This window comes from Rutidosis leptorrhynchoides, chromosome 3 (assembly GCF_046630445.1).
Source record: "Rutidosis leptorrhynchoides isolate AG116_Rl617_1_P2 chromosome 3, CSIRO_AGI_Rlap_v1, whole genome shotgun sequence".
Lineage (NCBI taxonomy): Eukaryota > Viridiplantae > Streptophyta > Magnoliopsida > Asterales > Asteraceae > Rutidosis > Rutidosis leptorrhynchoides.
In genome coordinates this window covers 88,713,360-88,729,815 of record NC_092335.1, presented here as the reverse complement: position 1 = coordinate 88,729,815, position 16,456 = coordinate 88,713,360, and the positions used below count along the sequence as shown (strand labels likewise).

Below are 16,456 nucleotides of genomic sequence, written 5' to 3'. Positions count from 1 at the left end.
GTTATTATTATCAATGTTATATTATTAACTAAATAAATATTTGATACAAATATATATTTAGTAAATGCAATACAATTATATTAATAATACATATCACTATATTTTTATTATTAAAATAATATTATTATGTAAACGTTATACAAATTATAATACTCAATATATAAAAATATATTTTATCATATATCTTTATCGTTAATACATTATAATAAATGACGAAATAATTTAAGAATAATTACTATATAAATAATAAATTACTTAAAATATGTAGAATAAATATAAGTTAATTAATTATTAAAATAACATATAATTCAGTAAAATAACATATAGATTTCAAATAAATATATATAAACTAGTTACATTGATTTATTTAAAATTTCCGAATATAACAATTTAGTCAGTTATGCGACAAGTTGAGTTTTGTAATTTATCGATTCATCCAACTATCAAGACTTATACTCTGGTAATAAAACTATATAGTAAACATGAATAGATTTTGAAAGTCATTTTTGGATCAGATAACTTTTGTTGACTTTTGCATGATAATCTCGAGCATTAGGATTGTGATACACTACGGCTTGACCTAAATTGTTAGCCAGATATTGACCAACATATAAATATATATACTTAATATAGGTTCGTGAATCCGAGGCCAACCCTACACTTGTTCAATGACAGCATATGTATTTTTACTATGAAATACAGTATTGTGAGTTTCATTTGCTCTCTTTTTAAATGCTTTTGCAATATATATTTTTTGGGACTGAGAATACATGCGTTTTTATAAATGTTTAATGAAATAGACACAAGTAATCGAAACTACATTATATGGTTGGATTATCGAAATCGAATATCGCCCTTCAAGTCTGGTAACCTAAGAATTAGGGAAATGGCCCCTAATTGACGCGAATCCTAAAGATAGATCTATTGAGCCTAACAACCCCCATTCATGTTTATGGATGACTTTAGTACTTCGAGATTATTATTATACAGACGAGAGGTTCTGTTTGGGGATATTCTATGCATTAAGATTAATGTCGGTTACCAGGTGTTCAATCTATATGAATGATTTTTATCTCTATGCAGTTTGCGAAATGCCTGATACGAGAATGATGTTTATGAAAAATGAAATCTTGTGGTCTATTAAAATTATGTAAATGATTGATTACCATAAACTAATGAACTCACTAACCTTTTAGTTGACACTTTTAAGCATGTTTATTCTCAAGATTGAAAGAAATCTTCCGCTGTGCATTTGCTCATTTTAAAGATATTACTTGGAGTCATTCATGACATATTTCAAAAGACGTTGCATTCAAGTCATTGAGATCAATAAAGATTATTATTAAGTATATGACAAATTAGGTCATTTATAGTTTGGATATTATGAAATGGTATGTATGCCTGTCAACTTTCGATGAAATGAAAGTTTGTCTTTTAAAACGAATGCAATGTTTGTAAAATGTATCATATAGAGGTCAAATACCTTGCAATGTAATCATATGTTATTGTATTCGTCCTTAAGCATTAGGACGGGCTTTTACAATTACTAGAAAAATATCAGTGTAGATCACATACTTTCAAAAAGTGTTCTTATGTAGGTTATTGGTGACCGATTACCCACGTGTCCAGTCCCTAAAGCTAACAGACGTTAAAAATCTTGAGATTTAGGCGTTTTTAGGATACGATTTCTTCATGGAATTTGATCTAATTCCATCACCTAACACTCGTGAACTAAAATCAAGACCTAAAAATTCGAGAAACGATCCAATTGAATTGTTGACCAAAATCTTATAAACTTTGACTTTTCAATATGTTGTTCAGAGATGAATTTTAACACGATCTGATGCAACACGAAGCTTGAAGGAGTAATCAGAAACCTGAAACTCTAATAAATTCGGTCTGAGAATGCTTCTTGTTGACGTTTGTTAGCTTTAGGGACTGCACATGCGGGTAATCGGTCACCAATAGTCTACATTAGAACACTTTTTAAAAGTGTGTGATATTTTTCTGAGTATATAGCTTACATTGACGCTGCATTCTCGAGATTTTTTTTGAATGGAAAGGAAAGGAAACGGACAGATTAAAAAATAATAGTGATTCTTGAGTTTTAATTTTAAGCGGAGAGGAAAGAATAGTAGATGATTAGGAAGGATACTATATTATGTTTTTGTTAAGAACACTCTCCGCCCATATTTGGACGGATTAGGAAGGATAGTAAAACACTTTCATCCCTTTGTTTTCCATTCTTTTCAGCTCTAAAAAAAACTCGAGAATACAGCGTGAGAAAAAATAAAAAGTATATAGGTATACTAGCCTTAACCCTAAAAAAAAAAGTTAGATAATTCATCGTTGGAGCGCCAATGATCTAATAACCGTGACATTCATTTCAATCGATCGCTTTCATCACCGAATGGAGAACCCATATACTGCTTTCTCAATCTACCAATTCAAACCTCAAAAAAAAAAAAAAAATAATAATAATAATAATAATAATAATAATAATAATAATAATAAAATAAAAAAAAATTATTTACAAATTCTCCCCAAAAACTTCTATTACAGTACACAAACATCAATTTCCAATCAATTTCAAATTCCGATCGAGGAATTTGATGTCTGATGACTAACGATGATGGTAATGAGGGGTTTTTTATTTCCATGAAGAGGATGATGAAACGATATCATCAAATTGAATTGAATAGATTCAAATTAAAGTCGTATTACCTTTTTTAGTTCAGTAACTTTATATCAACAGGTTAACAAGGACTTAATCTTTAGTTGAGCTTTATCAATGGCAAAACTCATAATTGAGGTGCTTAATGCCCGCGACCTATTGACTACTGACGATCATGGCTCAGCCAGTCCCTTCGTTGAAGTTGACTTCAATGGCCGTTGCCTACGAAGCCAAACCAAGACCCGAGATCTGTATCCATCTTGGAATGAAAAACTCATCTTCCACGTCCAAAACCCTAGAAACCTAAATAACTCCATCATCCAAGTCACCCTTTACGATGATCATACTTCCAACCTACACTACAAAGACTTCCTTGGTTGTGTTCAAATTTCTGGCACAACGGTTTCGCTATCAGAGTCTAAAGCCTCGGTACAGATATATCCGCTCTGTAAACGAGGCTCCTTTTCTCATGGTCGTGGTGATGTTTCTCTTAAGCTCTACACCGTTCGAGCACAGTATTATGGAAATCAACAACCACGCCCTGGTTTGAATGTTTTTAAAAATAATGAAATTATGTTTCTCTGTTCTGCTGGGACCAGTGGCGGTGCAGCACAGGCTAATGATGCATTTCCTGAACTACGGAACTCGGATTCCAATGGTATCGTATCTCATCAAAACCTGAAAAACTGCACGGGCTCAGGTGAATATATCTCTCCTACTTTGTACTATCTAAGGGTGGTTGTCCTTGAAGCTCAGCATGTGTCACCTCTGTACCAAGATCGGCCACCTGACATTCGAGTAAAGTTACAGCTTGAGAATCAGAATAGGCAGACCAGAACCTCCAAGGTAGTTGACGGTAATCCTGTTTGGAACGAGGAGATTTTTCTGGTAGCTTCTGAACCATTGGATGAATTTCTTATCATAAACGTTGTTGATAGATGTACACCTGGCAAAGAGGAATTGATGGGAAGGACAGTTTTGTCTTTGAGTGGCATCTCTGTTAGATCTGATTTTGAAGATCACCTCCAACCTCGGTGGTTCAACCTCAATAAAGTGTCTTCTAACAAACAAGGGTGCAATAAGAATAAACAACCGAGGATTCATCTCAAAGTTTGTTTGGAGTCAGGTTTCCATGTATCTGACTGCAGACATGGTGACTTTCAGCCTACAGCAAAGCATTTGAAGAAAGATAGCATAGGGCGTCTTGAATTAGCCATTTTGAGGGGCCGAAGTTTGCTACCAATGAAGATTGTGGATGGTGGAAGTACTGACGCATATTGCGTAGTCAAGTATAGAAATAAATGGGTTAGAACCAAAACTATCATTAACAACCTTGAGCCTTGTTGGAATGAAGAGTATACTTGGGAAGTTTATGATCCTTGTACCGTCATCGGGATTGGTGTATTTGACAATGCAAATGTTAACCTAAGTAATAAAAAGGCCAGAGACATGCCAATTAGTAAAGTATATATATCCCAATCCAGACTTTGGACGCCAATCGTATGCACACACAGTACTACCCACTGTTAGTTTTATGTCCCTCCGGTTTGAAGAATCATGGTGAGATCCAGGTAGCTGTACGATTCGCTGTCATATCCTGGGCCAATGTGGTATCCTTATGCACAAAGACAATGTTACCCAAAATGAATTATTTGCATCCATTTTCTAAGAATCATCTTGATTTTCTCAGCTACTTAGCTGGGCAAAAAGTGGCAGCTTATCTATCAAAAGCAGACCCACCACTAAAAAAAGAGATTGTAGAGTACATGCTTGATGACCTTTACAATATGTGGAGTCCAAGAAAACAAAAGGCCCAATTTGAGCGTGTAATGTCAATTGTATTGGGGATAACGGCCGCATATAGATGGTTTGGTGAGATTTGTCATTGGAGATATCCTTTGAGAACAAGTTTCATCCTTCTATTATACTTGGTATTCGTTTGGTACCCGAAACTCATACTTCCAGTATTTTTCATTTCCTTATCGATGATGGGGATGTGGAACTACAGAATAAGGCCAAGAAACCCACCTCTCTTGGATGCTTGTCTTTCACAGGCAGAAACATTAGATCTGGATGCTCTGGATGAGGAATTTGATTCTTATCCAACATTTCGGCCGATTGATGTAGTGAAAAGGAGATATGACCGATTTAGATTCATTGCTGGTAGATTTCAAACAATGGCTACAGATGTTGCAACGGTTGGTGAAAAGTTATGTGCAATACAGGACGGTAAAGATTCAAGGGCTACACTAATCTTCACATTAATCGCCTTTTTATGTGTGGTCTTCATCTTTATGGCTTCGTTTAAAGTAGTAGCTACTCTAATTGGATTTTACTTGATTCGGCCTGCTAGGCTTAGAAGCAAGCAGCCTTGTCTGCTTCTGAATCTTTTCAACAGATTACCCTCTAATATGGATGTTATGATTCTCTGAAAAGAATGTATAGGATCGTTGCATTGTAAGATACTATCTTTGATTTATTAAGTGTTGTATATGTTAATAATCGGATTATCCCAAGTAACATTTGGGATCTAGTTAAAAATCATAATACTGGATGAATTTTATTACTCTGATCATTAGTTAGGCCCAAATTATGATAATTATGAGTCCGGGTTAGGGCCCATGACCATGAGTTTATAACCCGGGAGATTCATCACAATCATTTGATTTCATTACCGAACTTGAAGAACACATCTACTGTTCTCTTTCTACCAATTCAAATCTAAACAAAAAATATATGTTCAAAATTTTCACAAAAAAATATCTCATTACAGTAACCTAATCATCAAATTTTCAATTCCAATCAAGAGTTTTGCTGTCAGTTGACTAATGGTGATGTTAATGAGAGCTTAGGGTTTTATTTCTTGCGAAGAGGTTAGTGAAACGATATCCTCAATCGAACATATTCAAAGGCGTACTCAATATTTATTTCAATTAACTTAACATGTTAACATCTTGTAATTTAGTTTCGTGGACTGAAGATTTGCTGTTTTTTTTGTTTGTTTGGGTTAGAATGGAAAGAAATGGACTGGTATTAGTACTATCGCTGTTATTTATGATCGTTTTGTGTCCATTTGATGCGTTTAGTTCTAGGAAATTAGTTGAGGTTTTGGATCAGAATGACGGTTCTATTAGTAATCAGGTTGGTGATCTGGCATTGGTTTACGCTATATTTATTGCACGTTATGTTTTTTAGACAAAAAAGGATTATATTAAAAAAAAAATTGGATTATATTAATTAATAAACTAGTTAAAACGAGCGAGAAGATATGACCCGTTGAATATTTGAGTGGAGTTTATTTAAGATTTTTTTATGAAAATAGGTATTTGACACTTTACTCCCTGTTTGGGGTCGATTTTAATTTTTGAAAAAAGTGTGAGGGGTTTTTTGGAAAGTAAAAAAAGTGGAAAAAAGGTGAAATAACGAAAACGCCCCTGATACTATTCATCATTTTTATCTAATAGTTAATATGGTGATACCCGTGAATTTACGGGTTTGTTTAAATGAATTATATAAAGATTTTTTTTAACGGCTGAAATTTTCCTTTGAAAACTATCAAAGTGCACAAAAATATATGTAATTGGAACTTATGGTTACAATCTCCTTTTATTTCCTTGTAATTCTATATAAAGAAATAGTATATACAAAAGATGTGAGTATGAACAGAATGCACATAATTTCTAGTAGGAGACTATGTACAGCTCAAACAATCTCTAAAAGAAACTATGCACACAATTTTCTAATAGAAAATTATAAAGAAATCATACACCTGTAACCACCATTTAACCACTGCAAACTGAACTAAAATAATAGGAAATTTTCAAATGTACATTATGTGCGTTTGTAATGGGTATACAACATACGCATGCATTTTGTACATATATATCGTATGATAGTACAAACATGTACCAAATAACGTATATTCAAATGTGATTTTCGCAACGCGCGGTTCGAATTTTTTTATTTAAGAACTATTATAAATTAAATGTTATAATCATAAGGTGTTTTACTTACTGTTAGGGAAGTGATGATGATAAATAAAAGTATAATATTATGGTATAAATAGATTAGGGCGTTAATATGTTTCTACTTTTCCAATTTCTTTCACACATATACCATTTATAATCTTATACACAAAACAAACACACCCTAATTTTCTTTTGTGATAACTAAACTAGAGTTTTGATAATTTATTTGTTTCATTTTAACAAATGACAAAAAGAAAATTTTAATGTTATGGTTTTTTTTTTTTTTTTTTTTGAAAAAATAATAATAATAATTTAATAAAGTTGCAAATACTTATTATGACCTAAATATTAAAAAGAGGCCCAAATTGTAGTAATAATTTAGGGTCCGGGTTAGGCCCAATGATTTAATAACCTGGGGGATTCAATTTAATCAATAAGTTTTATTACCGAACTCGAAGAACACATCTACTGCTATCTTTTTACCCTTTCAAATCTCAACTCAAAAAGTGTTTTTTTTTTTTTCTAAAATTTTCACCAAAAAACTTCTAATTCCAGTAACTTAAACATCAATTTTCAATCAATTTGCGATTCCGATCAAGAACTTTGCTGTCAATTGACTAATGAGAATGTTAATGAGGGCTTAGGTCATTTATATCTTGTGTAGAGGATAATGAAATTGAATAGTTTCGAAGGCGTATATACTCTTTATTTTAACAACTTTATTTCAGCAGGTTAATTTGTATAATTTCAGTTTTTGCGGAGCGAAGATTTCAGTAATTTTTTTCGTTTTTTGAGGTAGAATGGAAATGGAAATAAACGGATTTGTATTCGTGTTATTGTTGTTATTTACGATCTTTTTGTGTCCGTCTGATGCATTTAGCTCTCGGAAGTTAGTTGAGGTTTCGGATACAAGTAACGATTCTATTGGTAATCAGGTTGGTGGTCATTGGTTCATGCTATTTTTGTTGCACATTATGTTAAATTGATCACTGGTTAAATATTAAGATAGCTAACATTGATTTTTACTATTTGATATGTGTTGTCATAATGTGTGATCTGGTTGTTAAAAGTCAATAACTTGATGATGAACTAGTAATATAATAGCTACAAAGTATGGTTGGTACTAGTGATCGAACTGTATTTTTTCGATATCATTCAGCTGGTAAGTTTGCAAAATTCACTTGATTTTTGCTCTTTGTTAGACATATTTATGCACTTGTAACATGGATACAACATTAGTATGAAGATTAAAACTTCTAGCAAACTTAATTCCTGGTAGACTGCTAAGGATGTAAATGCATATAACGACACAATTTTTTTTGCTTGTTCACATACTCGCATCTTCATGTAAATATGTATTGAAACTTGTTCCACTTGGTGCAAATATGTGCTGCATATCAAAGAAGTTTTCTGCTGATTTGTTCTTGGATTGTAGGATTCACCTTTACCACCACCTGATGATAATAAACCAAATATCTCCCCAGATGAGTCAACAAAGACAAACAACACACTGAATACAAACCCTTCAAATGTTGAATCTAAGGGCTTGAATGATACTAATAGTAAGGCAGGTTCTGAAACATCTAATGATAAGATAGTTGATAATGGGAAGAGTCAAGATGGCGAGAAGAAAGTAGAAAACCAAAAGCAGTCGGAAACATCTACTAACAAACGTTGCAAGGGGAATCCTGTTTGTAGTGACCAGAAAAAAAACCATGATTGCATGTATTCAAGATTTTGAAATTGGTAAAACCTTTTATATTTTTCTACCTTCTGAGCTATTTATGCTGTTAATCTGGTTGTGGACTGCAGCTAGCTACTAGTTTTCCACTAAAGGTGGCAATTTTGACCCATTTACTTGATTATGCGATATAGTTTGTGTATTTATCGATGGTTCAATTTTCATTGTTTTTGTGAGTAGGAATCTATTCAAACGAGCAGACAGGGTCAAATGGGTTAAAATTATGCCCAAAGTTTTCTCCGGCGGTTATAACCTTCTAAATGGATTTCTTAATGGAAAAAGCATATGCCATTAAGTATAAGTTTTGTGAAGTTAGAGAATATAGGCAAGTGTTAATCACAGCATCCAGACTCAATCTGTCTGGACCCGTGTTAATTAATCTTTTGACCCAAACCATCTTGAACCATCATTTTTTTACTTAACCAATGCTTTATGTTTATACTATATTAGTCACTAGCCCTTATCTTTAATATCAACATAGACTAATGAGAATTTTCTTGAATTCTAGCGTAAACAAGTGTTGAACCTTGCCATATCTTGAATACGTTATGTTGATTTAATATCGACCAATCTATGCTCTATTCATTATCGGTGTACTTCTTAGTGTGCTATACATATTTTTCTTTAAAATTTAGTCTTCTATTGTACTTATTTTCATGCTATACACTGAACCACCTTCATTCTACTAGGTTCCAACAAGCTGACACTTGTGCAAAATGAACAAGATATAGACTTGAAAGTGAATATCTCAATTGGAACATCTACAGAAAATAATTTGCCACCTTTTGAGATACATGGTCATGGGATGGAAAAGGTTTAGTTTTTTTCCACTACCACCTTCATTATTCATTTTTGAATCTTGGAATCATTAATATATGATGCTTTTAGGAAAAGGTTAAAACTTTGATTGTATTTAAAATATAGTGACATAGTTATAGTTTCAGCTTCATACGTGCTATTCAAAAACTTTCTATCTTTTGGATCATTTACTGTGAACAACTATAACTTGCCTTTCGCTGCCATTGGTTTAGAAAATTCCTGGAAAACTAGACAATGAGCTATCTTTAGTCTCTAGAAACACAATGATCATCAATAATACGATCACCAACGTAATCTTTATCAAATTTGGGCAACAGATTTGTGGGGATCCTTCACTACTCTACCAACTTCACTGATTTGCGTGCCCAACATGTATAGTTGGTAAAAATTCTGGTAGTATAAATTATCAAAAAGTCTGGTAAAATACGTTAGCAGTTTATGGTGAATTATCAAAAATTGCAATGATTAACAAATCACTTTGGCTGTTTGGCATCACTTCAAATTTAGTAAAACTCATTAAACGTTCAAATAGGATATACAAACCATTTAACTAGTGGAAATGATAAAATAAAATCCTATTGCAAGTACATTGCTATTTATTGTATACTACTATTTCTTACACAGTTACTATTAGTAATGAGCACAGATGCTTAAGGGTTCGTATTCAACTTAATCATTGTGGTTCACTCTATTGTAGGTTAATATCGCATTATCTGGAGATAAAAGCACCAAAGTTACTCTAGATGCTGGAAATGGAGGTTGTGAGCTTCGGTTGATAACCTAACATTCCACCTGTCGACAACCCTTCAAATCCTAAGGATCCGAATAAAACATTAAACCCTAAAGATGTCGATAACTCTGCCGACAGTCCTGAAAAGTCCAAAGAAGAGAACGATCCAAAAGATGTTAACGATAGTTCAAAATCAAAAGACGGGTCAAAAGATGTTGAAGACCCTTCAAAGTCAAAGGAAGTCAATGACCCGTCAAAGTTAAAAGAGGTTGATGACCCTTCAAAGTCAATAGATAAAACTGACCCTCTTCCTAAGCCTACAATTTTTGATACTCCCATATCTCAAATCAACATTCTCGATCAATTAATGTTTTATTCAAAGCAAGTAACACCTATATTCGGTGCTTATTTTGCTTTTCTTGTAACCCTGATTATTGGAGCTTCATGGGCTTTATGCAGCTTCAGAAAAAGGAGAACCGACAATGGAGTTCCATATCAGGAACTCGAGATGGGACTCCCAGAATCTTCAAATGAAGTCAATGTTGAAACTGGTGTAGAAGGGTGGGATCAAGATTGGGACGATGATGATGATTGGGATGAAGATAAAGCTATAAAATCACCAGCAGGAGGAGGTATTCATAGTAAAAGTATCTCGTCTAATGGTCTTACTTCAAGACCCACAAAAAAAGATGACTGGGATGCCAATTGGGATGATTAGATTCAGAAAAATACATAAAGATTAGATACAGATGATGAAAATATAGGATGAGAATGATGATGAGTTTGTTGGTGTATGATAGAAGTTTTGTTTTCATGTTGATTTTTTTTTTTCTTCGTGTTTTGATATCTGAAATTTTGTTGGTTGTAAGTTGATGTTCATTTGTTATACGAATTCTTGATACAAGATATATGCCATTAAAGAATATTGTGCTGTTATTATTATTATTTTTTATTTGGATGTGTCGCGTGATTAACTTGATGTCAGTTTTTGCTAATACACACAATTTATGTTCCCCTCAATCAGTCATACCTTCTTTCTTAATTCATCAATCTGCCATTTGAATCCTCAAGGTTTTTACTATTCACGAATTGAGGATTTGAAGAGGTAGATGTGTGGTTAAAATTTTATACAGTTGGTAGCAATGTAGGATGCTCTGTTTCGGCTATTATGTTTTCTAAACATTCAACTCGTATGATTTTATTGAAAATTGTTTTGTGATTGTGTTTCGTTTGAGGGTTCCGAAAAGACACAGAAAGTACGGTACTGCAAGATGGCATTTGTTTTTAGAACATATTGTTTTGCAAACAGAGATAATAGAATCTGTCCGAGTCATATAGAACAGGTTCATGAAATCTGAAGTAAAATGATGTGATTAACAGCAACAACCTTCCCTCACATATACAGTTTTGAGCTAGCCCCTGTCTTTTTAGGGCTCAGAAATATGAAAAATACATGCATATCTGTAACTTTAATTCTCTAAGCTTCGCGCACACCCTCATTAGCAGACTCTTCGCGTTTCTTAATGTCCTTGAAGAAACGTGTCGTAATGAAACAATAGTATATGAAGTTTGCTGTGCAGATGCATATCAGTAATATATAATAGTTGTCCAGTCGACTATCATTAATTGAGCTATGGAACCATCCGAATGCTTGAAATATAAAGATGAGAGCAATGGTAAACAACTTCCCGACACCTAGCACAATTTCAATGTATTCATCCCCATAATCCTCGAGACCTTTGTAATTTACCTGTGACTTGAAGAACTTTAACAGCCCATCATTTGTTATTCCTTCCATGCACCCAAGCACTACGAATTGTGGAACTAACCAATGAAAACTTATCGACGTATTTTCGTTTCCTTGATCATCCAGACGCTTGACTTGTTTTAACCTTTGAACTTCAAGCTGCCAAGCGAAAATACAACATATGATTGAAAGGAGCATTCCAAGACCAATTATGACCTTCTCGTTCTTGTGACGGCGAGTAACCCATCCATATAGAAACGGAATACCAAAGCTTGAGGCTTGTTGAATCAAGGTGTAGATCTGGAGTGGTACCACGACACTAGCACCGATGTTGCTGTATTGCTCAATAAAGAAAGTGTTCCCAGTTGCTGATACTAGTGCCACTACGAAATATGACCCCACACGGGAAACAATCTTATTAGGCTTTTTACTTTAGCCATATCCTTTTTGGGAGTGTTACTTTCTTCATTTTCTCGCCCTTGGATATCCTGCGTAGTACCATCGGTTTCTTCCATTATAGTATCTGAACTCACAGCTGATGAGTTATGCCTTGTAATATTAACTAAAGGCCTGGTCACAAAACATAGTGATTTAGTTTCCTATGCTATCGAACAGTACGTATTAAAGATATAATGTACAGAAACATACAAGTTTACTGATTTGATTGATGTTTATAAAACAAAATTAATTATTAAAGGGTGCAGTGGTTGAAGAGATGTGTACGTACCGGGAGACGAATTCAAGTAGCTCTTCCTTACTATCTCGCCACACTCGGAGAAAGCTCATAAATGGCCTTTCAATTAACTCTTTCTGATAATATAAATTAAATTTACATCCTATTAAAAAGGGAATCAAAGTTATGCTCATGCAGATCAAACAAATGAAGAATGTAGTTTTCCAAGTTAGATCCGGAACTCCCCCAGTAGGGGAAATGGCAACCCACAGCGTTGCAGATATAGCTCCAAATACATTTGCTATTCGGCACCAGACTACCGCACGTGCCTCAGACCGTTTCATCTTTTCTGACTCACCAATTTCATTCTCCAATTCATTATTTTTCATCAAATCAATACTATCTATCACCAAATCAATAACCACAAGTTCTGAAAGATAGTTTTCTGATTTTCCAATTGATAGAAGATCAAGTGAAACCATAGCAAGCCATATCACGTCATATGGATTGAACATCTACAAAAGCAACAAACCCTGGATTAATAGACACCGTTAACAGCGTCATAACAAACTCGTTTCAAACTTTGAAACCTTTCTTTGGTGACATAACCCTTTGATGGGATCCTAAACGGTGATTTTGATGAAAAACCTAAATGGCGATTAATTATGATGTAAGGCCTAAGTGGCGATTATGATTCAAGGCCTAAATGGCGATTGAGGATTATGGTCTAGGTGGCAAGAATGGGTGGTCTAAGTGGTTTCTTACTTCCAAACAAAGTTTTAACGTTATCTAATCAAATCCCGAATCTACCCGAGTTTTGGTGGAGTTTCTCATTGTCGGCCTGAAACTCATGTTGTACAGCCAAGTGGAAAAACACCGAAGCACATAAATTATCGTAAATAAAGAAAAAGGGTTTTCTAGCTATTCGTGGATGGGTTCGGAAGAAAAGGAGACTAAGTCATCGGTCGTGCCGGGATTGATTTCCTACTTCCAGCTGAATGAGGGCCACACAGCCGTCAACCCTGCTGGAAGTGCTTTCTAGATGCAATCTCCTGGTCTTTCGCTCGCTATTCGAATGTCTGGACCAGTAGAAATGTACGAAAGGTGGTCTTGTCCTTTCCTTTACAACTGGTGGCATTTAGAACGGTTGAGCCTATGTGGCGAAGTTGTTGGAAACTAAGTAGGACTATGTGCGCACTTAGACATTACTTAATTCAATATCATGATGTCACCTATACCTATTTGTATTTTCACTAAACATATGGCTTACGTTTGTAATGTTTAACCCTCTTAAAGGTGAAGGGGTTTCAAGGGCAAGGACAAGGTTCTGGACTAGTGTGATTAAGGAAGAGACATCTATTGTTTACTTCACTTGAAAGGTAGATCGCTATAGTTATAGAAATTGTTTAGTTGTTCAGGTACCAATGGCGACTGTATGTGTAATGGTGTGGGGTCGTATGACCCCACTACCTTGAAATTTTCTTTTACAATGTATACTTCAAACTGTAGAAAATACCGCTAAATGTAGTTAAAGGATTCCATATATTTTTAGAATTTATGTTTTTTTTTTTTTAGGTAAATAACCACTAAAATACCCTTTAAAATTAATTATCTTTGAAAAATTATGTTGGGACTCGAATGAAATTTCATCCTACGTTTGCCACCATCTGGTACACGACTCTTGAATTCCTTTTGAAGTTGTTGTATGTGTCCAAATGATGGGTCTTGCTTTTGCTTTGGAAACTAAATCAAGTCATGGTTTGTTGTATGAGTTGTCATGGTTGGATTGCAAGTGGTTAAACTTGTCTAGTTGATTGTATGGTAGAACATGAAGGTTCTTGGAATGAATTTGTAATGTTTATGTCTTGGAGAATCTTTAATTGTTGTTCTTAAATTTTATATCCTGAGTCATTGGCAAGTTAAATTGAACTTAGTTACATGAATGGTGGTCTTTTTTTAAAACGGCGATATCAATATTGAATGCTCTCATTTACCCACACACCTATCAGAAGGAAACCCAATTCGCGACGATGTTGGCAGTACCATCGTAGGTTGGGAAAACCCCTCATAGACCTTCCCAAATCGCATTGACGTTGGCAGTACCATCAAAGGTTGGAAACTCCATGCTTTAAATTAAAACACATATTTTTGATCTCCTTTAAATTAAAACTGTTTAGAAGGGAAGTCAAGTTGTTAAGTACCTCTAATTGCAGTAAAAACTAAACCTGCGGGCCAGAATTTTCGAAGGCATTCGTGCCGCAGATCAGAAAACCCATTGTTCTAAAGATATCTCGGACCGGAATTCACCATCCAAGTTGGTGAAATCGCATAGTTATGTTCTGTGAGAGTTATTAAGTATTGTGTTTTAACAATACTACTTTGTCGGCTTAGCCTCAGTTTAGGAGTAAAAAACATGATTTTAGCATACTTTGATGGCTTACAGTTATTAACCCATTCCTAATTCGTTCATACCCATGTATGAGAAGTTAAAATTTCATTTTCATCAATAGCATACAATCAACTTTGAGATTCGGTGTTTATTCTCCTTTATTCCATTTAAAACATAATTTAGATCGTTATAAAACACTCATATAATGCTACAAAACCAACAAAATAGTTATTAATATTTTTCACTCAATAATATATTACTTCATATCCAAAAGTGATAAAAAAAACAAGCAAACGTTCAACCGCGTTTCACTACAGGCAAACAGATTGTCATTGTACATAATTATGTGTTATTCGTTATGTGACACCCTGCCTTCTGATTTCTGATTATGTGTTAGTGCGTGTCATGCACTTCTTGCGCGCATCACACAGACCTGCTTAAGGGTCTGTTTTGTGAAATTAAAAGATTTTAAGGGTAAACGTGTCATTTCATGTCTAAACCGTATAAGCTGGTAAAAAGGGTGATTTCTAGCTCATTTTCTTCATTTCACTTCCACCAACTTAGTGAGAGGAAGAAATTTCATCTTGAGTTTTAGAGTAAGAAAGCTCTCAATTTGAAAGAGATTTAAGTTTTTGGGTGTGCATGTATTATGAGGGTGACCATCTACTATAATAGAACGTGTCAGTACTGATTTTGTTTCCTTTTCTACAAGTTCTCAATTGGTAAGAACCCTAAGTCTTACTTTATGATTTAAATTGGGGATTTAGGGTTTGTGTTGAAATTGGGGTGGATAATGTAAATAGATATGGATACGGATATGGATGAACTTAAATGGATATGGATACTAATGAAATTTTTTCATCCATGGATATATCCATTATCACCCGAAATACATATATAAATACATAAATATAAATATATACGAACACATTTACTATTACAAATGCATTTACCATTGTACATACATTTTGCTTGCAACCATATAATTATTTAACTAAGATATATAACAACTAAGCACGTATATTTAATAAAATGAACATACAAATTACACATTTAATTTAACGTTGTCTATGTTTAATAGTAAATTTAACAATTTATGTCATACTTCGACAAATAATACACGTTATTGTAGATATATTTTAATTATGCCACATTATATATATACATATATATTCTTTGTTATATTACGTCTTATTTTTATCACATATTAGAAAATATTATAACATTATTGAATATCCAATAGATATCCATTAACCCGCTTAATTCACTGGATATGGATATGGATGGATGAACTGAAACTAAATGGATATTGATATGAATATGGATGAACAAAAAACTAAATGGATATGGATATGGCGTCACCCGATCCATATCCGATCCATTGCCATTCCTAGGTGGTGGTGAGTGGTTTTCAAAGTGAAAGTCATGAGTTTGAATCCGCGTCCCGTTACGGTGATTCAATAACGATGGAGCTAATTCCGTTATTGTAATCTACCGTTGTGAGATGTGTTGCAAGATACATGATAATATTCAAGAGTGTTGTAAGGAGCTTTCATTCTTGTAATATATTCGTATATATTGAAGTTTAAGTAGCCGCTGGTCCCGTGATTTTTACTCTCCCTTGAGACTTGAGAGTTTTTCCACGTAAAACGTTGTGTGCGTATTAATTTTATGCTTTGTTAATTCGTTATTGATGTATATATGGTTATGTGGTT

The 16,456-nt window shown here is 33.9% G+C and overlaps 4 protein-coding genes across 4 annotated transcripts; 3 read left to right on the top strand and 1 right to left on the bottom strand.

Moving 5' to 3' along the window:
* Positions 1 to 2,791: 2,791 nt before the first annotated feature.
* LOC139900179 (FT-interacting protein 7-like) lies at positions 2,792 to 5,869 on the top strand. The gene is made up of 4 exons (XM_071882973.1): positions 2,792 to 4,138; positions 4,228 to 5,091; positions 5,496 to 5,547; positions 5,640 to 5,869. The coding sequence occupies exons 1-4, from the start codon at positions 2,792 to 2,794 to the stop codon at positions 5,867 to 5,869; spliced, it is 2,493 nt and encodes an 830-aa protein (XP_071739074.1).
* A 1,280-nt stretch (positions 5,870 to 7,149) lies between these two features.
* Positions 7,150 to 10,032, top strand: LOC139896456 (uncharacterized). Its single transcript, XM_071879098.1, has 4 exons — positions 7,150 to 7,577; positions 8,078 to 8,388; positions 9,073 to 9,197; positions 9,900 to 10,032. The coding sequence occupies exons 1-2, from the start codon at positions 7,443 to 7,445 to the stop codon at positions 8,381 to 8,383; spliced, it is 441 nt and encodes a 146-aa protein (XP_071735199.1). The 5' UTR covers positions 7,150 to 7,442; the 3' UTR covers positions 8,384 to 8,388; positions 9,073 to 9,197; positions 9,900 to 10,032.
* Positions 8,669 to 10,650, top strand: LOC139900178 (uncharacterized). Its single transcript, XM_071882972.1, has 4 exons — positions 8,669 to 8,708; positions 9,073 to 9,197; positions 9,900 to 9,973; positions 10,071 to 10,650. Exons 1-4 carry the CDS (start codon positions 8,669 to 8,671, stop codon positions 10,648 to 10,650), a joined length of 819 nt encoding a protein of 272 aa, XP_071739073.1.
* Positions 10,651 to 11,409: 759 nt separating this feature from the next.
* LOC139900177 (protein NRT1/ PTR FAMILY 5.10-like) lies at positions 11,410 to 12,867 on the bottom strand. The gene is made up of 3 exons (XM_071882971.1): positions 12,407 to 12,867; positions 12,179 to 12,249; positions 11,410 to 12,062 (listed from the first exon to the last, which is right to left on the bottom strand). The coding sequence occupies exons 1-3, from the start codon at positions 12,865 to 12,867 to the stop codon at positions 11,410 to 11,412; spliced, it is 1,185 nt and encodes a 394-aa protein (XP_071739072.1).
* Between the last annotated feature and the right edge of the window lie 3,589 nt (positions 12,868 to 16,456).